Source organism: Neocloeon triangulifer, unplaced genomic scaffold (assembly GCF_031216515.1).
Source record: "Neocloeon triangulifer isolate White Clay Creek 2 clone unplaced genomic scaffold, ASM3121651v1 ptg000012l, whole genome shotgun sequence".
NCBI lineage: Eukaryota > Metazoa > Arthropoda > Insecta > Ephemeroptera > Baetidae > Neocloeon > Neocloeon triangulifer.
This window is the reverse complement of record NW_026775554.1, coordinates 6,794,449-6,819,530: the sequence shown is the minus strand read 5'-3', so window position 1 is coordinate 6,819,530 and position 25,082 is coordinate 6,794,449. Positions and strand designations below refer to the sequence as shown.

The window sequence follows — 25,082 nt, the reverse complement described above, 5'->3', positions numbered from 1 at the left end:
GCAAAAAATGGCTAGCAGCAGAAAGCGTGTAGCGGTGCATCGAGCCCTTCAAACCCTTGTTAATGAAACTGGAACTTCTTTAAGTAACACTCAGGACAGCAATGCTATAAGTTTCTCATCACAGTCTGAAATAAATCAAAACTTAAGTCAAGACGTATTCAGTCAAAATTCTACTATTCCTTCTTCCCCGACATTTGAAACAGTGGCCGGCTGCAGCCAAGACTCGAGCACTTATATTGTTTCAGATAGTGACAGTGACAGTGATTACTCGTTACCAACCACGCAGGACTCCATGTCTTCTGATGACGAAATCGAATTCGAAAGTGATACAGAGAGACTGGTCAAGGAATTGAGGAGGCTGTGTGAAAAGTACCCCAAGGTACCACAGTCCTTTCTTGAGGAGCTCTGTAAATTTTTAAGTTCGACAAAAGTATTCAGAGACCTCCCTGTGCGGGCACCAACGCTTCTAAAGACGGACCTTTCCACGAATGTAATCAAAGACTCCACCGGTGAATCGTTCAACCTTGGCATTGTGCATGCAGTGTCCGAGCACTTGCTTCGAAGTGACTTGTTGTGGAAAAAAGCGATGGAAACTAAATCAATCCCATTCTCCTTTAAAACCGATGGAGTCAGCTTGCACAAGGCACCTGTCTTTTGCAAAACAGCTTGGCCCATCGTTGGCCAGCTCCACTACGACGGCGTTGAGTCGGAGCCGTTTGTTATTAAAATGTATTTTGGCGAGAGCAAGCCAGACCACACTGAATTTTTCAAGGACTTTGTTGAGGAGCTCAAATTGATTGACACAATAAAAATCAAGGATGTTGATTTCAAGTTCAAACTCCTCTTTGCCACTGGTGATGCGCCGGCTCGTTCACTCCTCAAATGCACTGCTGGCCATACAGCGACAAAGGCCTGCGAAAAGTGCACAGTAGTTGGCAAGTCCATTAATCACAGAATGGATTTTGCGCAAGCACAAGTCACTGAACCCATCTTAAGAACACATGAAAGCTTCTTGAATAGGGATGACCCTGCTCACCACAGTGGCCATTCCCTATTCGAGCAGGTTGAGTCAATGAACATGATTACGTCTTTCCCCCTGGAGCCTATGCACGCCCTCGATGAGGGAGTTACGAAAAGACTAATCAAACATATGTTTGTCGAGAAGAAAGGAAAAGCAAGGCTGACTCAACAGAAATCGGTAATTGTAGGAAAACGACTTGATGCGTTGAAGGAGTTTTCACCTCGAGACTTCGAGCGAAAGCTGGTTGCACTTCGCCATCTCCGAGCATGGAAAGCCACAATGTTCCGCCAAGTAGACACTTATTTCCTTCCAGTTCTGTTTAAAGGCGTTGTGGATGATGAGGTCTTTGACCACCTAATGCAATTCTTCTCGGCGGTTAGGATTTTGCGCAGCCCAGTCATGGTTACAAAGCCTGAAGCAGTTGAGACAGCAGGAAGTCTACTGAGGTCATTTGTGTCAAACTACAACAAATTTTACGGTAAAGGACAGACCGTCTTCAACGTCCACTGCATGCAACACCTGCACGAGGATGTGCAGAACTTGAAGAAAACGTTAGATTATTTCAGCACATACAGCACCGAGACTAAGCTTGGCCACTTAGTGAGGCTGATTCGGACTGGACACAGCGCGGCTGCCCAAGTTCAACGTCGTCTCTCCGAATCAAGAGAAGTCAGAGTGCGACAATTAGATCAGGATCCAGTAGTCTATCTTCGTCACAAGAAAGGTCCCTTGAGAGCGTTGAGGTTCAGAAGAATAGAGCTGAGTTTGAACACAAAAGGCGACAGTTTCTACATGGATTGGGAAGGACAAATTTTCAAACTGCTTTCTGTTCGAGGGGATCATGGCGATGATCCAATCCTTGTCAGCAACATGCTGGTGAAAACTGGTGATTTTTTCCATACTCCTTATCCGTCATCAAGCCTTGGAATTCATAAGGTAGAGTTCAGCTCGGTCCAAACACAGCATCCGCTGTCGAAGGTCGCAGCAAAGATGATCCTCATGCCATTTGATGGCACCTTTGTCGCCATGCCAATTCTCCACACCTGCGTGTGGTAAAAAAATTAAATTTCATATTTTGTTAATTTACCAATTTTTTTAAAATGAGATTACAGAATCGAAAATTAAGAGGCCCAGCGCGTAATCCAAATGGCTAAAGGCTGGTGCACTTGCCTAACTTGCCGCTGATCCAGCGCCTCATGACCTGTCCTTCGGCCATTCTGTCTGGCATCCGTTCTTGAGCACACATTCTCATTGTTTGTATATACCAGCTTTTGTGATCTTGCTTTTCCTCATGTTGCTGTGTTGCATTTATGACTAGAAATTTGAAACACAAATCAAAGAAAAGAAACGCATTCCTAAAATATGAATCCACTTATCTGACTTTCACTCGAACTTAATTTCAGCAGAAAAGATTCAGCCACCATGTCGTCCTTCCACAATTTCCTTTTGTCATGACCACTGCTCCACACAGTTATTTGATTTATGATGATTGATGATTCTGCAAGAAATTTTGGTCATTAAATTGGTACAGTTATTCAATTTTGCGTAAAACAATACACACAATTATTAAAAAATTGTTTACTAAATACATTAAGTGAAAGTAGTGATAATTGATAAAGCAAAGTAAATACTTGAAAGAAAAAACAAAATTTAATTTGAAATATTTTGTATAGTAGCTGAGAAAGGAAGACGTAAAGGAGTGAGTCAGCTGAAATTAAATTTATCAGGAGTAAAAACTAAAAAATATACAACATTATTAGCTGCTTAAGTCCAATTATCAGCATTTAGTTAAGTGAAAGACAAGAAGCAGTGTTGTCCAATTTTTAGTTACAAAAAAATCACATGTTTCCCCTTGGTAAATTATACCAATATTGAATATAATTGCTTTTACGCTTTACTTGATGGCACCCTGACAGCGTCCTAGAACTGTGTGGTCATTTAGTATGCAGGACTGCGTGGAACCAGTAGGGCGTACTCCAATTACCGTCTGTAGTGTGTATGTGCATTAATACACATGACTTGCATTAAATTTCTTTTCTCTAGAAATTCATCCATAACTTTCCAAATGCTATTTTGCCAATTGAGGATTCCTTGGCAAGCTAAGATAAGTACAAATTATATGAGCACATTTCCTTTCAAGGAATCAAAGTAGAGTACTTTCTGCTGGCGATTTTCTGTTCTGAGGTGATCAGTGTCACCTGTGCCAGAATCGCAAGTCGAGTGGCGTCACAGCCCAATTCTTGCACCACCTTCACCGGGCTAACTCCGTTCAACTTTGACTTGGACATTTTTTCCCACGTTTCGACAATCGCAGCTCCCGCCCCCAACACCACAGGCTCTTTTCCTGTCAATTTTTAAATGTTAACTCGCACTCAACCTGCTTAAAAATTTCATACCCGAGGTGTCCAATTGGTCGGCTCGAAGGTATTTGCCAGAGTTTTCCACTCTGTAGCTCTTGCCCATGAACTTGCCCTGCACAAGGAGGTGGCAGAAGGGTTCACGTCGATCCAACCAGCCAATTGAGTGAAGGAAGTGACCCATGAACCGAGCATAACTCAAGTGCAGCTTAGCTAGGGATTGATTTTTTAGTTTTTACTTAAAAAAATTGCGAGCTTTGCTGTTCAATTACCATGATTGATTCCACTAACATAGAGATCAACAGGCATCATGGCGTTGACTTTAGCAGGATCAAAATGGTTTTTCAGAGTTCTTGGAGTCCAAAAAGCCCAAAGTGTACCAAGACGAGTAAAAAAATGTGGCCAGTGTGTCAGTCTTGCGCTCTGCTGCTCCTCCACATCTGCAAAAGTAATTTGGTTATAATAAAACCAACGTGTTTTCCGTTCATTCGATGAAAGTGGGCCATGTTGTCCGAAATGGCGTAGACCCTGGAGCCTGGAGTGGCCAATGTGCAGATTTCCGGACGGGTACGGAAACATTGGCAAGCAGTACATTTTATCCTGAGGATTGCTGGGGTTCTTTTTGGCGGCTACTACGGCTTGAACGGTCGGTCTCCAGGCGGCCTCGATCTTCCTCTTCACACCCAAGAAGTTCAATTATACACCTTCAAAGAAAAAATGTCACATTAATTATGATTGTCACTTGAGATGCACAAAAGATCATGGAAGTCTTGTCATGCTAAACATTAAATATTTTTCATTAATAAAAATAAGTAATAAAATTTTATACTCTTTAATCAGTTTTAGTTTTGGATGAAATTGGCGGAAATAATTTTTTGAAAAGTTTTTTCTAAATGCCAAGTTTTATCCACTTGCAATTCCACACCCCGGTCACATTTTTGACCCCTTTTCCTTTTGAAAATCATAAAGAGTAGATGAAGGGCCAAAACTTTATTTTGAAGGAACCGGCAAATTTAATAAGCAAACATTATAAAAATTTATTCAATTATTTTAAAATTTACCTTCATCCCAATCATCTTATTTCCGATTGCTTTTCGTTTGTCAGACGGACAAGCAACAACAAATTCAATTCGCTACATACTTAAATACTTTTTCTCAATAGATTTGAAGAGACAAATTTTGTTAGGATATCAAAAATTTCAAAGAAAAAGGTATTTTTGGACAGTTCCAAACGTTTGTTTACATGTCGATCAGCTCAACTATTGCATTCGTTCCAATTCCCACCACCAATGGCGCCACCGCTTGAATATGTAAATCGCACATAAAAGCGTTACACTCGAATATTCCCACAATATTCATTTGCAATATTCGGACATTAAACTCAATATTCGCAATATTCCAGACATATTCCTTGCTGATTGGGCCGTTGTACACCTAGTTGTGTTCAATAAATACTCTATCTATCTTTAATTCAAACTTATATGCGTTATATTTTTAATTCTAGAGGAATATTAGTAGCATTCAGCAGGTAATTCACATATGATGTTGTGTTCGAGGGTGCAGGGATCGTCATACAATCTCTTGTTTTCTCCAGAGATTATGAGGACACAGGTCTGTTTATCCTCGCCATGGTCGTCAGGTTCTCCACTTTGCTTGTCCCACAGGTTCTTGTCTATTGGGCTGCCATCAATCCAGCGGAATTCACCTGGCCTTTGACCAATATCCGACGCTGACAACCACCATCGGTCTTTAAATTCGTAAAAAATTTACGATTAGAATTGAAAATAATTTTTAATAATATACCAAAGTTCTCGAACTGATCGGTCTCCTGTAACAGTGCGGCAAGGTCTGCTTTGTTTTTGGCCGACGCCATCCACATGCCTCGTGATTCACAGAAAACTTTTGCTTCGGCCCAACTAGTCTTTTTTAATTTTAAAATTATAATGTAACAATTAAAACTCATGAAAATAAAAACTTACTGCTTTTGTACGGATGAAGTATCTCTTGTCGTTTGTCAATATCTTTAAGTCTGTTCCCCCTATATAGGTTAAATTTACTTTATATAGCCATTTTTAATATTATGTTCATTAGCATACGTGCTTTGTGGCAGTTTTCCCTCGCCAATCTTGTCATCTTTTTAAACATATAAATTATTATTAATGTTTTTTTTTAAATATTTAATTAGACCTTAGTTTTGCGAAGCTCGATCTGGCATGCATCCTTTTTGCTTTCGCACACTCCTAAAGTGTCTTCAAGGTGCATCCTCTCTTGTTCTTTGATCTTTATTTGGCCTTCCAAATATCGATTCCTTTGCAAAGCCTCTTTCACTTTCTAATAGAAAAATGTCACGAGAAATAAAATAATTTGAAATTTTTATGAAAATAATTTTTTAATAATAAATATAATTCTAACCAGATCGGCTTCTTCAAGACTCTTTTCCAGCACCTGCTTTTCTGCCTCGCTTTTTTCCTTCAATTGGTTTGCACCTACCTCTAGCTCTTTCACTTTTTCGTCAACCCTCTGAATTAAAAATTCTCAAAATGACGTGTTGTTTGAAAAATTGCAAAAAAAAATATACCTTTTCTGTTGTTTGCAGCTTATTTTCAAGAATAATTTTTTCCGCTCGGCTCGCATTTTTTAAAAGTTCTAACTCCCAGTCGCGCTCCTCTTCCCGCTGCATTAGCTCTTCTAACTGAAATGGATTTTCTTTTCAAAAAACAAATAAAAAGGATTAAATTTTAACAAACCCTTCGGCCCACGTCATTTAATTTAAGGCTCAACTGGTCGACCGACTAAAAATATTAATATTATTGTCAAATAAACTGATTAAAATTTACAAGCAATGCATTAAATTGACTTACTTAGTCCGATTATTCCTTTCTTTTATTTATATTTCATTGAGAGAGTCCTTTTGCTATTGATTCACCATCTTTATTGTTTATTGTTGTTCCTCGCTTAAGCATTTTATTTATCATCAGAGCCGCGATTTCGTTTGCCGAGGATTTAGCTTTGTTTTCGTGCCCAGCTGATGTGTTGGCTGCAGCGGAAGAGGGGCGCTCTGTGCGCCGGCGCCAGCAGCAAGAGAGAAGGAGTGGGAAGAGAAAGTTAGTTCCGCTGATTTTTACCCTGGCCTTTCTTATGCAGGCGAGTGGCGACGTGTCGCGGGCGCTGCGGCTTCGGCCAGCCCCCTGGAGTTAGGGCGGCCAATCAGAGTGCGGCAAGAGGGGAGTGTGGTCATCTCCTATACCTTAAGCATTGGAAAGTTCGAGAACCTTCTAGAAGAAAGGTGGAGTTAGGGGTCTCCGATTTCCCAGGATCGTCGATATATGCAAATGAGAAGAAATGATATAAAAACCCGAGCCGCTCGGTAAGCGGCGCACTCCTTGCTCCGGCTCCTTCGGGAGCGGGGAGCGGAGACCCCCGGCGGCCCGCAAGGGCTGCCACCAGGCTGACCTGCGGGTCAGGCTGAGGAGGGCGGCCGGAGGCTATGCCGGTTTCCCTACTCAGTCTGGCTGCAGCAAAACGCTGGCTCTGTAAACCTGTGCACGGTTTATGGAGCCACGCGTTACGTTAGTTAAATCCCGATGCAATAATGTTTCTATCCAAGCAGCGGATCCTGCAGCCAGAGGGAGGAGCCAAATCGCCGCAGATCATATCAGCCTTGCAGAGAGATAGAGTCACCGGGGAACTTCGAGCTTCGAGAGCATCCAGCGTTGGAGCACCGCAGATCTTCCCTGCTCGTCGAGAAGAAAAGCCGCCTCATTGGGAGGTGCAAAAGAGCCTCCAGATCTTCTCCGGCGGCAGATAGATCAACGGGAAGATCGGCGCCCCAAAAAGGAGTGAGCTGTTGGCAGTTGAAGCGGCAAATAAAGCGCAGCGGGACTTAGAAAATTCTGCGTGCAGCTTTTGCGAATCCAGCGGTCGGAGAACTCCGTCCCGCAGAGGGATAGAGCCGGCCCAACGCGCCTAGAGTTCAGCCAGAGTCTCCGGACCATCCTGACAAGTGTGTCCTGGAGAGAGGAGTTGGAGAGTGAGCGTGAGGGATCGTGGGAATAATGTCCGCCGAGCCCCCCGAATGCGTGGCGGCGTGCGCGATGCAGATGAGAGCGATCGGCGCGAGCGGATCAAGTGGTGTCAGAAGTGGGATCTGAAGCAGAGCTGCCCACGAGCATCCCTCAGCCTTGAGCTGGCTTTTGAAGCACTTCTGACACGGATCAAGTGGTGTCAGAAGTGGGATCTGAAGCAGAGCTGCCCACGAGCATCCCTCAGCCTTGAGCTGGCTTTTGAAGCACTTCTGACACGGATCAAGTGGTGTCAGAAGTGGGATTACTCCAGCTTTAAATGAACCTCACTCAGACAAGAAAAATACACCACCCACTTAACTTCAAGAGAAATTCTAAGTCCCAGAGAGAGAAATCACACCGTGAAGCTTTCAAGATCTTCAGCTTCAAGACCTTCAAGATCTACTGAGTTGTGCTCTGCTGATAGAATCATCGAATAAAATTCAAAGCAGAAGTCTTTGAGATTGAGCGTTAAAGGGACTGCAGGCCCTCAAATGCAGATATCTTCAAAGTTCCAAGATGAAATTTCAAGTCACAGAGCAAGTCAGAGAATTATCAACAAACTAAGATCGTCAAAAGAACTTCAGCAGCAAGATTTTAGAAATCTTGTAAAATTTTCTAACACCAGAGAGCTTCTTCAACAGAAGCGGCCCGAAGTTAAATCAACAAGAAAATGCAAGTCAACGCAGATTTTGAGCCTCATTACCAAATATTAGCAGATTCAGCTTAAAGGTGACTGAATTAAGTTCAGATTGCGGAAATCAGCTCTACAAGGAAAACAGGCGAAACATCAGTGAAATCTTCAGAGATCACGGAGATATCAAAGAGCACAGAAGTTAAGTTAGCAAGTGAACCGAACGCAGAAATGCGAAACACCATCAAGGAGAACTCAGAAGCAGAGAAGCAATAATCAAGCGATCTTATGAGGGAGGAACTTTGTCTGACGGAAACCCCGGCTGCCCCAGGATCTTGAGTGTTCTGACAACCGGTCCGCGATGGATCTGAAGCAGGAATGGTTTAGATCTTCATTGCAGGACGGCAGAACTATTCATGCGGGACAGATGGGTGCCGAGGGTCATGCAGAGGGAGGCCTGAGAAGGATTAGAGAGTTGGAATAACATCATCAGTGGCAGCGTTTTTAGCGTCAAAGCAGAACATCTGCCAACCAACTAGAGGAGCTTCAAATGCAAGAGTTTCAGCCAACGAATTGTTCAGCTTTTGAATTCATGTGCTAAGATGTGCCGGTAGAGCGTAGAGTTAACTTCGGGAGGAAGGTGAAGAAATAAGAACGAAACTTTACCTGCTTGAGAACGAATGAATCAACTGCCAAGAGTTTTTAGATTGTGCCGTTAGTTTTAAAGCTTATAGAATATTAGAGTTTTATCGTTTTTATTCATCACAGCTCGGGAGAGCTGCATCGAGGAACATCCGTCGTGGGACAGTCATCAGGGAATCTTCCATCGTGGGAAATTCAACGAGTCTGACAGTCCTGAGTTTTGCAAGTCGTGATTTTTGAGCAGAGTTTTGTGCTTCAAGTGAATCAGCGAATGCGGATTTGAAGCAGCAGAGATGAAGGTTCGAGCCAGTCGTTCAGCACTTATGATCGCGGGGAGTTATCTCTTCTCGATTGTGCTTTTGCCAGTTAGCTGGTTAAGGACGACTTGTGCATTCGGCCTCTATGTTTCAAGTGCGCAGCTCAGTGATAAGTCAGGGAGGAAGTTTTGCTGTCCAGTTTCGTCCGAGATCTTCAGAAGACGTGTGGTTGTATTTCGCACCAGGGTACCAAATTAGAAGAGAAGTGGAAGATGAAGAGTCCACTAAGAGAGAATGAGTCGTCAAGTAGAGTCGGCGAGATGAAGAGTTGACGTTGAAGAGTCATCAAGACGAGCGCGCAAGAAAGAAATTGTTCAGAGAGAATATGAATATACATGAATTATATGAAGAGAGATTAAGAGTCAAGATCATGATCAAGATATAATATAAACATGAAGAGTTTATCCCGGTACCGAGGAGGTAGAATAGAAGAGAAGTTTCCGCGTAACCCTGAAGGCTGGAGAAGAAGTCTCCAGAGAGAGTTAGTGAAGAGAGAATTTGTGCAGACGTGCACAGGCGCCAAAAGTGAGAGAAAGTCATATATGCCAAGAAGTAGTGATATGCTTCAGGAGGTTGCGGGATATTTTTGAAGAGTTGGCCAGGGCCGTGAAGAGTCCTGAGCAGTTTTGGGAAGTAGCCCGCCGACAATGTGCGAAGTCAACCGTCTATCTGTAGTAAAACACCAATTTATGAGATCAACCAACTATGAGTCTACCAGATCAAGTCAAGATTTAGTCAACCGATTTGTGTCAACCATGTTTGAGCTAGTCAACTCCCGAGTGGAGTTTTAGCCGTTTTAATGTGTGCTTTTAAGTTTTATTCGAGCCTCAGTGTTCACGTAGTCTAAGTTTTGTATTTTTCCAAGAAGCAAGAAGCCCGTGGGGAGCCTATCAGCCTGGAGAGTTTTTCAACCACCACCAGAGATCTTCAAGAGCTTCAAGATGCGCGAGGGGAGCTAGTGAAATGCTAAGCTCGGAAGGGAGGATTTGATTCACCATCTTTATTGTTTATTGTTGTTCCTCGCTTAAGCATTTTATTTATCATCAGAGCCGCGATTTCGTTTGCCGAGGATTTAGCTTTGTTTTCGTGCCCAGCTGATGTGTTGGCTGCAGCGGAAGAGGGGCGCTCTGTGCGCCGGCGCCAGCAGCAAGAGAGAAGGAGTGGGAAGAGAAAGTTAGTTCCGCTGATTTTTACCCTGGCCTTTCTTATGCAGGCGAGTGGCGACGTGTCGCGGGCGCTGCGGCTTCGGCCAGCCCCCTGGAGTTAGGGCGGCCAATCAGAGTGCGGCAAGAGGGGAGTGTGGTCATCTCCTATACCTTAAGCATTGGAAAGTTCGAGAACCTTCTAGAAGAAAGGTGGAGTTAGGGGTCTCCGATTTCCCAGGATCGTCGATATATGCAAATGAGAAGAAATGATATAAAAACCCGAGCCGCTCGGTAAGCGGCGCACTCCTTGCTCCGGCTCCTTCGGGAGCGGGGAGCGGAGACCCCCGGCGGCCCGCAAGGGCTGCCACCAGGCTGACCTGCGGGTCAGGCTGAGGAGGGCGGCCGGAGGCTATGCCGGTTTCCCTACTCAGTCTGGCTGCAGCAAAACGCTGGCTCTGTAAACCTGTGCACGGTTTATGGAGCCACGCGTTACGTTAGTTAAATCCCGATGCAATAATGTTTCTATCCAAGCAGCGGATCCTGCAGCCAGAGGGAGGAGCCAAATCGCCGCAGATCATATCAGCCTTGCAGAGAGATAGAGTCACCGGGGAACTTCGAGCTTCGAGAGCATCCAGCGTTGGAGCACCGCAGATCTTCCCTGCTCGTCGAGAAGAAAAGCCGCCTCATTGGGAGGTGCAAAAGAGCCTCCAGATCTTCTCCGGCGGCAGATAGATCAACGGGAAGATCGGCGCCCCAAAAAGGAGTGAGCTGTTGGCAGTTGAAGCGGCAAATAAAGCGCAGCGGGACTTAGAAAATTCTGCGTGCAGCTTTTGCGAATCCAGCGGTCGGAGAACTCCGTCCCGCAGAGGGATAGAGCCGGCCCAACGCGCCTAGAGTTCAGCCAGAGTCTCCGGACCATCCTGACAAGTGTGTCCTGGAGAGAGGAGTTGGAGAGTGAGCGTGAGGGATCGTGGGAATAATGTCCGCCGAGCCCCCCGAATGCGTGGCGGCGTGCGCGATGCAGATGAGAGCGATCGGCGCGAGCGGATCACTATTTTTAATGATTTATTAAATATAAAATGATATACCTGAGGACAAACCGATGTGGTGGATTGAAGTTTTGAAACAATGCTCGTCTCCAAATTCCTCATCCACACTGCCAAACGTTCATCCAAAACTTTTATGGGCTATTTAATTAACAAATCAATTTAACATCTTCATGACAACTATATATATTTGTGATCTCAAACCAGCAAGTCCGCGAGACCAGTGCTCGAAATGGTTGTAATTTCAGGTTCTTCATTGGCAGTTTCACTTTAAAATTTCAAGTAGGAAAATTAATTTTCAATTAATAAAGTTGCCAAAGCACCTCACATTTCATCAATTTCAAGAGTACTGTCATTGTCATTCTCAGTAACGTTCAAACTCGATATTGTATGATTAATGGCCAGAGACGATAAAAACGCTACGAAGCACACACACCTGACTGTCGAATGCATTACTTCATTTGCAAAGGGCCAAGAATAATTTGTTTTACTATTAGAACGTATTAAAAAAATTTAATGAAAATTATGCAATATATTGTGTGCAGCGACACTTAACTTCGACTGAGCTCTCTATATTGAGCAAGGAGCAGCGGACATCATTGCGATTACAAGCCGGATGTAATAAATTTGCAATAGATTTTGCACTTCCTGTCAGTGAAGATTTATTAATTTTTTCCCAAAGTATTTAACACTATAAAAGATATATATGCGACTGCACTTTTATCTTTATTGATTGCTTTTCTTATCAATGAAAACGGGCTAAAATTTCCTCATATTTAGAGATAAAACGCAGCAACCGTACCCACCCATCATCGCTCTGCTGTTAATGCTATAGTAATTTTTTACTTCACCAAAAATCTGTTCTAAGAGAGAAAATTATGTCGGTGTACGAATCTGAGGAGCACACGAGCTCAAGCAGCATTGAAATCCAACGAATTTCGTCGGGTTTGTTTCCTTTAATATAAATTCATAATGTGTTGAATAACATAAAACATAAAACAAATTTTTATATTTTATTAGTATTGGAAACGCGAAAGGCTTTGGTCGAGGAGGGTTTACGCTTCTGCGATCACGTCAAAGACACGCTGCGAAAACTCGTCGAAGACTTGTAAGTTGACTTTAAAATCACTTTTCTGTTTCTTCCTTTTTGTATAGTCTTTCTAATCAATTTTCATTATTTTATTCTCTGGATTGAATTTGAGTGTTAAAACAGGGAGAGCGCGCGGATTTTAATCCACGAAAAAGAGGAGCATGTGAAGATAGTTGTCATCAAGGTGAGATTGTTTTGTAAAAAATTTTGAACTTAAATTAAAAGAAAAAATTCAGCTCGGAGAGTGTGAGCATAAGCTGAACGAAAAAGAGACCAAGATTGAGGAGCTGGAAAGTGCCGTGAACGAATTAAAAAAAGACAAGGACGATTTGAAGGATAAGTTGTCCGATTTGCATAGCAAACTGGACAGTCTGGACTCTCAACTGAATTCCAAGGACAGCGATATTGACGACCTGAAAAGTAAGGTCGAAAAGCAAGCTGAAGAAATTGAGGAGCTGAAGAAAAAATTAGAAGAAAAGGAACGAGAAAATGGTAAGCACTTTCAACAAATTGTTTTTCCTACATTAATATTGATTTAATTTAATTTATAAAATTTTCAGAGGAGCTGAGAAATAATCAAAAGTCAGAAGAGAAAGAGGTGCAACCAGGTTCCGATTCATCCAGTAGCTCTTCGTCAGATGAGGAGTGAAGTGAGAAGAAGGAGAGAATTTAATGTAAATTGAATAAATTGAAACATTTTCATCATTTTAATTTGATCTGCTCTAGTAAATTTATTTATTTAAATTAATAAAAAATGTAAATATTCAACATAATTACTAAAGTAAAAATTTAAAAGCTGAAAAAAGCAGAAGCAGCAGCAGCATACCGCAGTTTGGGAATTTAATTTCGTCTTCAAATGTATATCAAAATAATTCTAAATAAAACAAACAAAAGGCGCTCGGTTTGGCGGGTTTGCCAATGTTAGGAGCGGCCGACGGGGCGCCTCAGTCGTGCTGTCATCCGACTTCAGTGGGCGTGACCGGAATCGGCGACTGCCGGACAGAGGCGTACACGCGAATTTTAGTTTTAGTCAGTTCTTTTGCGGGAAATCTCAGACGGAAGACGGCAGCTCAGCAATGGACGAGAAGCGGAAGCCAGTGAGAGTTTGGTGCGATGGGTGGTGAGTTTGCCTCCGGTTTCCAGAGGACCGAAAGGCCTTCGACCCCTACAGGGTCAATTCGTTGTGTCCGCTGACCTCCGCTCTGTGTTTTGATTTGCAATCGCACACGCATACATACACATACACATAATTATGAACTTCATTTTCTAGACTTCTATTAAGCTTAAAACGTTTTATTAAAATAATGATAATTGCAGTTTAAAATTCATAAAAAATGCTCTATTTTATTGTAAAGTTTTAAATTTTGAATAAATTCTTTGTTATAACTTCGATTATAATGAGCTGACCCGAATTGATTAAAAACACAGTAATTTACATTTTTCACATTGTCTCCATCATCAAGTCAAAGGCTAGATTTTGCATTGTTGTGCCTGCCAAGTCGGTGACGAAGGACTTTGCAATGCGATCGCGCCACTCGCGGAATTCTTTAATCTATTTATCTATCACCCGCGCGAAAATAAAGATTGGTTTTTTTATCTGCAAATTTTAAGAAACTTGTCAGTGAAAACAAATCTGTGGATAATCACTCGCCGATAAAAATTTTAGGACAAAGAATAGAATTTATGTAAAAATAAAAATAAATTTTTTTTACATTATACTAATAAAAAAAATCACTTTTTTTCTGGCGGGAAATAATTAACATACAAAGTAAATGTGTTCTAAGGACGGTGAGATTGATTTAATGATTTATTTCTTGCAGCTACGACATGGTGCACTTTGGACATGCAAACTCGCTGCGGCAGGCGAAGGCGTTGGGCACCAAGTTGGTGGTTGGCGTGCACACCGACGAGGAGATCACCAAGCACAAGGGGCCACCAGTGTACACCGAGCAGGAGCGCTACAAGATGGTGCGCGCCATCAAGTGGGTGGACGAGGTGGTCGAGGGCGCGCCCTACGTCACCACCCTCGACACCCTCGACAAGTACGACTGCGACTTCTGCGTTCACGGCGACGACATCACCATGACCGCTGACGGCGTCGACACCTACCACCTGGTCAAGGCTGCTGGAAGGTGATTAATTTCAAAGTTGGCTTAAATTTTGAGTTAAAAACTTGTGAGATAAAAATAGATTTTTTTTTCGCACAAATGAATCGTTTTGTATTAATTAGTGAAAATATTACCAGAAATTTGCAAAATTAACAAGCATAAAATCTGTTCTATAATTAAAAGCATTTAGGTTTGTCCTCTCTTTTATTAACACTTAAGCCATATTTTTTTTCACTCAGGTACAAGGAGGTTCGGCGGACGGCCGGTGTGTCGACCACTGACCTTGTTGGTCGGATGCTGCTGCTGACACGGCAACACTTCTACCAGGGTCAGCGTGAGTATGAAGTGGGCAAGGAGGGCTCCAGCACCATGGGACTAGACCCAGCTGCACGAAGTCCTTGGACTGGCTGCTCGCAATTCCTCCCCACTACCCAGAAAATCATCCAGTTCAGCGAGGGCACAGAGCCAAAGGTAAAAACTTGTGGTAGATTTTTAATTGGGGTTAAAAACTTTTATTTGCAGCCGGGAGATCGGATTGTGTACGTGGCCGGTGCCTTCGATCTCTTCCACGTGGGCCATTTGGACTTTCTGGAACAGGCCAGGGCGCAGGGTGATTTCCTCATCGTGGGGCTGCACACTGACCCTGTGGTCAACAGCTACAAGGGCAAAAACTACCCGATTATGAATCTCCATGAAAGAGTGCTCAGCGTACTTGCCTGCAAAGTAAGTAACTAATTAAATTAAATGAACACAAAATCCCGTTATTTATGAAGACATTTGTTTATTTTTAAAATATCGTGACGTCAATTTTTATGTTAAAATTTCACATAGAGGAATAACATTAAATTAGTTTAAACGTATTTTGAAAAACAAAATGATTAAAATATTTCTGTTCTGGAACGCTGTTTCAAGCATTTTTTTTTTTTAGAAAAATTTATTTTTATGCTTTTTCCAGTATGTCTCGGAAGTGGTGATAGGAGCACCATACGTGGTGACAGCTGATCTAATGGACCATTTTAAAGTTGATATTGTGTGCCACGGTCAGACTCCTATTCAGCCAGATAGCGTCACCAATGAGGACGCCTATGGCGAGCCAAAGAAACGCGGCTGCTTCAAGCTGCTGGATTCAAACAACAAGATGACAACGGAGAAGATCGTCGAAAGAATTATCCAGCACAGGTTAAAATTTGGCATTAATTTAAATTTCAGTACATCAAAATCATACTATTTTTGATTAGGCTGGAGTTTGAGTCTCGCAACCAGAAGAAGGAGTTGAAGGAGATTGCAGCGTATGAGGCGCTTAAGAAGAGTCAGCTGCTGAACGGAGAGGCATAGGGAGCGGATCGAGATTGTCAACATCCACCATGGACCTGAGCAACAACTGATCTCCACACACTCCTGTTTTAGTTATTTGTCTGCGTTCAATCAAACCAAAATGTGATCATCTAGTGCCATAGCACTTGTTTCCAAGCTGTTTATTAATGAACTTGTTTTGCTCTTTTATGTACATTTGTGTGGTTTAAAAGCCTTTGAACTCTCAAATTTGAGTTGGTACAATGTATTTCTCTGTAAGCTGGTCAATAGAAAGCGCGTCAAATGATGGATATTGATTGAATTTTGAGCATGTAATGCCAAGTGTCCTTCCAAAATGCCAACTTTGGCCAATGTCTTGTCAGCACAATTTATAAATGCACTTAACGTAGGCCAGCTAATTGTCAAATTTTTCTACCAATCTCAAATTTGCAGTTTGAGAGCCTTAAACAAGCCCCCAAGATTGATATTATTTGGAAATGTAACCGTCGATGTCAGTTTGGGCAAATTTTAGTCAATATTAGCCCGTTTTAATCCAAAATTAATGAGATGTTTAAGTCTTTTTGTCAGACGTTTGGGGACCTTGTTGGCAAAATAAATCCAAACTCTAAATCAAACAGTTTGTTTCTGATAAGTTAAACAAGAAATTTATACAAACTAAAATTATCTTTAATGGTCTGCGAGATTCAATAAATTACTGTACAGAGCGCCGTCACCGGAATGAGAATGTCCTATGTACAAAGGGGTTGACAGGCAGTCGTGGGCGGCTCGCAGGGGTTGTTTTGGACCGCCACCCTCCCCCACCCCTGCGGTCGCGGTCGGGGCGCGTCAGTGGTACTGCCGTTCGAGGCCTTCTGGTCCCTGGTACTTGAGTTTGTGTTGCCGGACGAGTTCTTCAAAGGAGGGCGTGTGTCTCGCCTTGGACACTGCGTGGAGCCTCGAGGTCAAGTAGCACGCCATCAGCACCGCAATCACCAGCAACCCGCCCAGCAGGGTGGCCACCCCCAAAAAGGCGCCGCACACTTCTTCCCTGTTCTTGGCTGCTTCATAGCACTCTGCAATAATTAATGTTTGTAATTTCAGAATTTATTTCTTTTGAACTTTTTTTTAATCATTTAAATAAATCTACCATTTTCCTTCATGAGCACTGTGTAAGCGATGTTCTCGCCAAAATTGGTGAAATGGTGGTCGGCGCTCACATTTTCAGGTCCGGTCAGACTTCTCTGCATTCGGACGGTGGTTGTTTCTGCGGAGGAACGACCTCCTCTGATTTCCCTCCGCCTACGACCGTGACCCGACGGCTCGAAAAGGTCCAGGCAGAATTCCTGCAAGAGTTATTTTTGATGAAAAAAACTGTTTTGACTTTGTTCAGAGCAACCGAGTGTGTCACTCTTGAAAGAGCAACAAGCGAAACAAATCATCTCTTGGGTACACCGAGCGTGAAAGAGTCATCAAAAGTATGCATTTGATTCTTCTCTCCGACAGCGGGACAGAAAATTGAAACTTTTGTCTTGTCGTCCCGGGAGAGGCATGCACTGCTGCGTCTTTTTTGCCCGCTATCCGCATGCACGGCTGGTTGCGCCGCTAATTAAAGCAAACATATAACGGAGAAGCTCACCGGCTGGCAGTCTTCGGGCACGACGCACGCTTTGATCTCGGAGTGGATCCAGAGGGTGGAGCGCTCCTGGAGGGTGCTTAGCAGAAACGCCTCAAAGTCGAGGAAAACCTCGTTCGGACGCTCCTTGTACCTGGCTGGTTGGTGGGGAATTATGGTCGCCAAATCGCGGTTACGGCATCTGAAAAATCAAATATTCAAATTTTATTCCCGCTTGGTTTTCATTTCTAAGAACTTCTTTTAAAGCAGTCATTTGCATCTGATTTGCATCTGGGGTAAATTTTCATTGAAAAAATTATTGCTCAAATATTTCAACTTTAATTCAACATTTTGTTGTAACTAATAATAAATTTAATTTTAAAATATAACATGAAAACAAAGTTTTGCTAACCACAAAAATTTTTCCTACTTAATTTGACTTGATTTATGAAGAATAAACAATAATAATAATAATGTTTTGCTGCTATTATATTATATGTTGTTTTGTTCTTCTTTTTAATATTCCATAATTATCCATTTCAATGTTTCAATAATTATAGCATAAATGAAATTATTTATTTATTATTATTATTTATTCTACTTAAGTCATTAAAATTCAATTAATATCTTTTAAAATATGTTTGCAAGTTAACTTGAAAACATTTTTATTAAATTAAAGGGTTTTACTCACCCATCTTTGACGAGATAAACGTGTCCAGGAACGTGAGGGTTGTCTGGATCCGGTGAAACAGTCACCTCCATTAATTTGACGTACTTCCAAACTAAAATTAATTGATAAATAATTTATATTTATCGTTTATACTTAGCAACTTATTTAACAAGATCCGCGTAAATTACCTGCTTTATTCATTTTCATAAAATAAAATAATAATAATTAAGTTATTCCAGATTTTATTTTATAGAATCTTAAATTTATCTGCACCTGATTGCGCGTTAATTCTGGCCCTAAGCTGCAGCTTGGTGCCAATCTGGACGGCCTGTTCGACCGGAAGTTCTCCCTTGGAATGTGGCTGGTTGTTCGTCTTGTTGCGTGGCGGCGCCTCCTTGTACAGGGCAACCTCATATTCAAGGGTGCCCGGTTTCTCCTCAACCACGCCAGACACGCGGGCGCCTCCCGAGCTGTGCAATTTTTTGTTAGTTAAATAAAGCCGGATGAAGAAACTTTGACCCATTGACTTACAAACTACCGGCGAATCCGGCCGCTTTGTGCTGCGTCACAATCGGTTCCGGAGGCTTGCACATGAGGATGAGTTCCTGATCGGCGAGCATCACGACGCCCGGGAACTGCGGGAACCACAGCCTCACGTGCACCGCACCCTGCAATTGATTTAAATCAAGTCAAGATCCTCCGAATGTATAGTTGAAATTTTTGTTGGCAAACAAATATTCTTGATTTTTTTACAATTAATTTATCTAAATATCCGCTATTTTAAGTGAGGCCTTTGTGTTCCGCGAAGTGTGCAGTTTGCTGTCGGCAGAACACAACATAATAGCAGGAGGTGGTGCAACAAGTTTGCCGGAAAAAAGTAACTCGCTCGAGCACGTGCACAGTCTAATTAGCAGCACCGAGTGCGATGCAAAATCTTCAACTCAAAAGTGGATTCGATCGCGGACGAACGCCCGGAGTAATTGTGCGACTCTTATGCTAATCAGCGCGAATCAGTTTATAATTTTTGAGAGAAAAACAACTCACGTTCACTTTGACGACGCCGCAGCGATGGAAGTCGGTGACCAGCATGTTGTAGCTCATGTCGGTCGGGTCGGATGGGTCTAGGCGGATTTGGCACGAGGGGTCAGTGGCCGGGTCAACCGCCCTGTCGTCGGCGAACAGCGGCGCCCCTCGGAAACCCGCCGGCTTGCGCAGCTTTGCCGAAATTGAGTCGCGACTGCCGCCGTTTGCCGCGAAACTGCACTGCAGTTCAGATACTATCAAGAAAGAAAAAAAATGTAATTTATTGTACATATTTCAGTATTCAAGATTTCTGAAAGTCAGAAAAATTTAAGTCATTAATTAAAAAGCAACAGGTGCTCTACTTACCGTCGTAGTCTTGGGCACCAGACCATGGCACGACCTGCAACAGATAAAATAAAACATATGACCACTTCAGTCGCTCTTGACCCATCAACTGCATTTCTTTGTTTGTCAGGACGAGCCATTAATTATAAAAAAGAATACACAATTTATAAAGCAGCAGTATAACAGCGTTTAAAAATATTAATTTTAATTGAATTATTTTCATAATTCTGTCAATTTAGTATTACACATTGATCTCAGGCATATTTATAGAAGAAAAGAAATGCAATAATTAGCTTTGGTTCCAAGTAATCCCCTTATTGTACTAAATTATTATTATTTATTCTACTCCAAGTCATAAAAAAATTGAAATTTGAAAAATGAGCAAAAAGGGTAAAAAATATATCTTTTCATTTATTGCTTGGTCACAAAAAATGTCCCAATTTTGCCATGTATAACAACCAGCGTCAGCGTTACTTATAGACTATAGAGTCATTAATTTATATTGACAAATTTAATTCATATAAGTTCACAAAACAAGTAAAAAATTTATACAGTACCTACAACTTTTTTAAAAGCTCACTTGTCTGGAATTTAAAACAAAATATCTAATCAAAATTTTTCATAATCCCTTGCTTGTTTATAGATATTTTCAATTTTTTTTTATCTCAGTAAACGTGCTAAAATTTTAACTATTTGAGCCATAAGAACCATAATTTAGGTGATGATAGATATGAAGATATCTCAACATTGAGCCCATGTAGAGAGTCTGTTTTAGTCGCTTTAATAGGAAATTGAAGACAAAGTCGGTTTTAGTCGATTTGAAATGAAATAGGTGCCAATCGAAATAAAATCACTTGATTCGTGCAGAAAATGTATTTTTGGAACGTTCCGAGCGACGTAGAAAAAGTTGATCGACTAAATTGCACGAGCCTCTATAGTGATGATGATTTATCCTAATTTTCATGCTGAGAATTCAAGGAAATTCAAACAATAAAGAAAAAAGGAAATTTTACACTTAAAGTATTTTAAATAGTTTTGAAAGCCAGCAAATTTGATTCAAATCTTCAGGGTAAAGAGTTAATTTATTACTTATTATGTGACCTTGTCTAAAATTAAAACTCGCTTTGAAACTTTATGCATGCTTATAGCTTCCCGGTTTCTTTGAGTTACCTCTACAATTTTTAAATAAATCACGTTTAAAAAACCTTCAAGATGACCTTTTAGTAGGCTATTATGTGCAAAAATATCGCAATTGAGCGAAAAAAGAGGCATCTGGTTAAATTATTTGACATAGGACTTGTCCGTTAAGTAAAGAAGAAATAAAGAACTCGTCTGAATTTTTCCAGTTAGTCGTCGCGGGTCCAGCGAATGGCCGGCCAGCCGGCGAGAGCGAGTTGCTCACTGAACGCGTGCAATTACCGAATGAAGTAACTCAACGCGAACGGACGACAAAAGCAAGCCGATATTATTGTCTTCCAGCAGAGCGACTAACGGACCCTTTAAAAGAGATGCAACTGCCTCTTTTATACTTATTTTCTCTGGTTACGCGCTTTTATTTCTAGTGAACATGAATGTTCCGCTTCTCACGCAGATTTCGAATTCAGATCACAAATTTTTAGAATTTTTGATAAGATAAAAACTTACACAGAATGGAAAAAATGCAAAGCTTTGCAGGCAAATAATTGTGGGAATGAACGATTTGTGGGCGGAATGTTTGTGCCTATTTTCAAGAACAATAAAGTTAAAATGTCTTTATCAACAGGTGCTGTGTCATGCTTAAATTAATTAGCATTGAATAAGCACTCACGCCGGTGAGCTCTTGGCAAAATAAATACAAATTTACTGAAAAATAAATTTAACACTGGACTCGAATACTCTGTTATATTTTTTCTTTCTGGCAGAGCGCTCTTTACTGTTGGAATTAAAAAACCTGCTCATATTTTAATTTGTAAGAATAATACCAATTAAAGATTTTTTTAATGTAATTGTTAAATATAATGGAAATATTTAGTTTTTTATAATTTAAATAATTCATAAAATTAAACTTTTTATCCAATTATCCTTCACAAATTTTTAATTGTAAAATTTAATTTTCCCTTTATTAAATTATTTTATATTTGCATTTTAATAAATGTTATATTTTTTTGCCTCATACAATTTTTGTGTCGGTTTCATAAACCATCAATTTCTAATTTGTGTGCATTGGCAAATTTGATTTTCCACTCAGTTGAGCATCATTGCCGCAGGACTGTGGACAAAAATCTGCTGTCAAGTTCCCATGGCGCGACACGCAGCAGTGGCTCTCTTTGGGATGGATTTCGGTTCCGTCGTCCGTTGAGCCGCGGTCACGCGACGAATGCGAATATTGTTGTCTAATTTCTTTGAATTTTTAACGGCTGGTAAATCGATTCGTACGCTCCGATTTGCCTAACAGTAGTGCTGGGCCGCCGATTTGGCGCAAATCTGGGCCACCGTCGTGTCTAGTACAATGAGAAACAGATAACGCTTCCATTCTTCTCGCAAATTATAAATTAAAATCAGGAAGAGGCACCAAAGCAGACACGTACTTCCTTCACGCTTGCCTCGTCTCCCGTTTCAACGCGTGAGTAACCCCCTTCATCTCAGACGCAGATTTTTTACGGCCTGCGTCCAGTTATGAATCTCTTCATGCACTTGATCGAGCAATTTACGTTTAATTGACAATTAAATTTAGTGCACCTGAGCTTTGAAAAACGCTTAAATCTGCTGCTAATATTTTTATGGAGCTAAATTTCCGTAAACTGTAAAGGCAGCAGGAACTTGACTTATGTATAATAATATAAATAGTTTGTTGAAAAAATATTGCTAAATTTTCGTAAATAAAATATTAATGAAGAAATACAACAGATGATTATTTCTGCTAATTAAATTTTAAAAATATTAATCCGGAAGACTCTCTATAAAATTTTCCTTATTAAAAAAAGAAACATGAACAAAAATGTTAAAAAGAAATATTAAATATCGATGATTTAATTGATTTTAAATTAATATAAAATGAGCTGGGTGCCACAAATTCAAAGTGCAATTCAAAATCTACTTAATCTTGCAAGCAGTTTAGTCTCATTGAGCCTAATGAAGGAAAAGTAACTGCACATTTAACAATTTGCATGAAAACGCCTCAATACGAAATTACATGCCAAAATCCTCTTGATTATGGCTACTAAATTTGTTCAGTTTTTTTTACTCATCGAGCGATCAGCGAAGAGTGAACGCCGCCTGCTGCTGCTTATTGACCGCACACTCGAACGTCCTAATGGATTTTATTCTTGGTATGAGTTCAATTTTCGATGCCGCAAGAAGTACTCGTAATATAATTGCAAAGTAAATCGACGCAGCAGGTGGCGCGATGTTCCGAAAATGAAAGAAAATAAAATCTATAGAATATTTTTTCATTGAAAACTTGCATTACTAGTCAAATATAGTTAGTTAAAATGATAAAATAAAGTGCTCTGCTAAAATCCATATTAAGTTTTACATTTATTAGAAGATAAAAAATAACAAAACAAAAACTTTTAAAATTATTTAATTTTAAAATTGCATTAGGTTAATAAAGTTTTGTAGATAAAAAGTTTACTGCTCCTTTTATATTTCTGACATTAAGCAACTAAATTTAGTTTAATTTGATAACTGAATCGCATCAAATTATGATTATTCAACAGTAATTTATTAATATTAATAGCTCTATATTACTTGGTATAATTAGAAAAAGTTCATTTTAAAAATTACAAGCCCTTCTCATTTCTATTTCTTTTTCTCTTCCTACGTCTCTTAATATTAAAAATATTCTAGTTTAAATCAGTTTAAATAATTGTCAAAATATAATTGAGCTCCAAGCCTCCAAGGTGAATTAAATTTAAGTTAGATGACCTGAAAGTTTGAGCTTTCGCAGTTTTTGACGTACCTGTGATAGGGTGCAGAGGACGACTGCGATTATGGTGTTGGGTCGCATGGTGTGTGGTGCGCACTCCGCGAGTCCTGTCGAGTGAATGAGTGGTCCTTTGGTTCCTCCTCGTCTTTCTCTCGGCGCTCCGGTGAAGAAGCGGCGCGATTGGCGGGCACTTGAGCGAGGCGTGCGGGCCGCTATCTTTTCCACTAACGCGAGCGAGTGCGAGACTATTACACCACAACACAGATGCACTTTTGTCGCCGGAGTCACCAAAGCAAAAAGGTTGCCAACCCCTAATTGCGCACCCCGTTATACGCGCGATCATTGCGAGTGAAACCGCTCGCAATTAAGAGACACAGACGCACTTCTCTCGTCGCCCATTTTTACAGTTCCCTCACTTCCGCTTTTAATCAACACGCTTTTTTGGCAACAAACGAAATGCGGAAATGCTTTGACAACTGATTCTCTCCGTCTAATTGTAAAATTGCATAAAAAAATTAAAGGAAAAGTAAATTAATTTACCACAAAATCAAACATACTTGAATTATTTTTTTAATTGAAATTGATTTAAAGTTGCTTATTACATTAAAAGTAAATTTTACAATCAATATTTTATTTATTAAGAGACATGGGAAAAATATTTTCAATTGCAGTTAAAAGCTGTGGGAATTACCTGTTCTTATAGGATTTTTTCAAGCACGCACCATTAGAGTCTCTGTTCAGCGAAGTGAAAATCTATTTGCAGTCCAAGCTTCGAAAGCAAAATCAATCGGACACGCACTTTTCATTCGACGACCGCGGAAGTTCAAAAGTGAACAAACTGTTGAATTTTTTAACTTCAAACTAAAACTATTTTTGCATGAATGGCGACCCAGATTTTTTGCACGCGGATGCACCTTTTGCTCAATGGCCTGTGCGAAACTGGGCGAAAACTCCGCCCTTGCACTTCCTCGCATTCCACATTCGCTCAGATTTAACACGGATTAATCAGAACGTGAATACATTATTGGCTCCTCATATATGGCATGCACGCTAATTATTACTTTTTGCGCTATTAAATCTAAATTGGTCGAGCAGGCTGGGCAGCTGTACGGCTGTAATTTTGCTGTTTTTGGTGCAAAGAAGAATAATTATTTCCATTTATTAGCTGTGTAATTAACCAAACAAAAATTTTAATTAAATTATGCTTATTTGATACTCTATTATTGAGAAATCTCTTGGTTACTATTTTGCTAGCATTATTTTTGTATGAACTACGCTGAGGCTGAGATGAGTTAAAAGTTTTAAAATTAAAACTGAAGCGTTTTCACTATTCAATAAAACAACTTTTTTTAAATTTTATTATAAATTCAAATATTAAAAAATTGAGAAAAATTATATTTACGGTATTTCTATATGTCCAGTTTTTTTTATAAAATCTTTTATAAACATTTTCTTTGTATAAAACGAATTTAAATATATACATTAAAATTTATATTGCATTTTCTCACAAAAACAAAAAATAATTAATGATAGCAATTCAAAATTATAATATCATCCAAATTTTTCGTTTTAATTAAATAATTCATTTTTATTGAACTCCTTATTATCTTAGTAGAAGAAGACTATCATGTATTTTGCCATAAAAATTTAGTCTGTAATTTTTGTTTTCCGCTTTCAGCAAGTCACCCATGAGCACGTGCGTGTGCATTTTACATGATGACGATGGAGCACCGGACAATTTTAATGCTGTGGCAAATTATAGTAAGTCCCGTACGGAAGTTATCTCCGCGACGCCGAAAGCGATTCCGTTT

The 25,082-nt window shown here is 40.5% G+C and overlaps 5 protein-coding genes across 9 annotated transcripts; 3 read left to right on the top strand and 2 right to left on the bottom strand.

The window, feature by feature from the left end:
• Positions 1 to 7: 7 nt before the first annotated feature.
• LOC132197904 (uncharacterized) lies at positions 8 to 5,440 on the top strand. 4 transcript variants are annotated; one of them, XR_009441913.1, is made up of 4 exons: positions 8 to 2,073; positions 2,127 to 4,815; positions 4,883 to 4,989; positions 5,043 to 5,436. XR_009441913.1 is itself a non-coding variant. In XM_059621506.1 (2 exons), coding segments are annotated over exons 1-2 (2,067 nt in total). In that variant the 3' UTR covers positions 2,128 to 5,440. The 4 variants fall into 4 exon arrangements, 1 of the variants encoding a protein (XP_059477489.1); XR_009441911.1 differs by having other exon boundaries at positions 2,127 to 4,989; positions 5,043 to 5,437; XR_009441912.1 differs by having other exon boundaries at positions 2,134 to 4,989.
• On the bottom strand, positions 2,684 to 11,902 carry LOC132197908 (C-type lectin domain family 4 member F-like). 2 transcript variants are annotated; one of them, XM_059621511.1, is made up of 16 exons: positions 11,780 to 11,896; positions 11,552 to 11,713; positions 11,428 to 11,491; positions 11,266 to 11,364; positions 6,126 to 6,170; positions 5,957 to 6,070; positions 5,791 to 5,898; positions 5,566 to 5,709; positions 5,475 to 5,511; positions 5,358 to 5,416; positions 5,182 to 5,299; positions 4,440 to 5,125; positions 3,651 to 4,082; positions 3,418 to 3,591; positions 3,179 to 3,365; positions 2,684 to 3,120 (listed from the first exon to the last, which is right to left on the bottom strand). In XM_059621511.1, the coding sequence occupies exons 2-12, from the start codon at positions 11,674 to 11,676 to the stop codon at positions 4,890 to 4,892; spliced, it is 1,149 nt and encodes a 382-aa protein (XP_059477494.1). In that variant the 5' UTR covers positions 11,677 to 11,713; positions 11,780 to 11,896; the 3' UTR covers positions 2,684 to 3,120; positions 3,179 to 3,365; positions 3,418 to 3,591; positions 3,651 to 4,082; positions 4,440 to 4,889. The 2 variants fall into 2 exon arrangements, with proteins under 2 accessions (XP_059477494.1, XP_059477495.1); XM_059621512.1 differs by having other exon boundaries at positions 11,266 to 11,491; positions 11,552 to 11,659; positions 11,775 to 11,902.
• Positions 11,903 to 12,003: 101 nt separating this feature from the next.
• Positions 12,004 to 13,029, top strand: LOC132197910 (paramyosin-like). The gene is made up of 5 exons (XM_059621514.1): positions 12,004 to 12,168; positions 12,244 to 12,331; positions 12,437 to 12,497; positions 12,550 to 12,805; positions 12,874 to 13,029. Exons 1-5 carry the CDS (start codon positions 12,102 to 12,104, stop codon positions 12,960 to 12,962), a joined length of 561 nt encoding a protein of 186 aa, XP_059477497.1. The 5' UTR covers positions 12,004 to 12,101; the 3' UTR covers positions 12,963 to 13,029.
• A 244-nt stretch (positions 13,030 to 13,273) lies between these two features.
• LOC132197909 (ethanolamine-phosphate cytidylyltransferase) lies at positions 13,274 to 16,363 on the top strand. Its single transcript, XM_059621513.1, has 6 exons — positions 13,274 to 13,433; positions 14,134 to 14,445; positions 14,661 to 14,892; positions 14,944 to 15,144; positions 15,377 to 15,600; positions 15,660 to 16,363. The coding sequence occupies exons 1-6, from the start codon at positions 13,390 to 13,392 to the stop codon at positions 15,754 to 15,756; spliced, it is 1,110 nt and encodes a 369-aa protein (XP_059477496.1). The 5' UTR covers positions 13,274 to 13,389; the 3' UTR covers positions 15,757 to 16,363.
• On the bottom strand, positions 15,392 to 23,380 carry LOC132197907 (uncharacterized). The gene is made up of 9 exons (XM_059621509.1): positions 23,305 to 23,380; positions 19,386 to 19,419; positions 19,041 to 19,273; positions 18,528 to 18,664; positions 18,270 to 18,466; positions 18,018 to 18,108; positions 17,351 to 17,528; positions 16,862 to 17,057; positions 15,392 to 16,787 (listed from the first exon to the last, which is right to left on the bottom strand). The coding sequence occupies exons 1-9, from the start codon at positions 23,350 to 23,352 to the stop codon at positions 16,561 to 16,563; spliced, it is 1,341 nt and encodes a 446-aa protein (XP_059477492.1). The 5' UTR covers positions 23,353 to 23,380; the 3' UTR covers positions 15,392 to 16,560.
• Between the last annotated feature and the right edge of the window lie 1,702 nt (positions 23,381 to 25,082).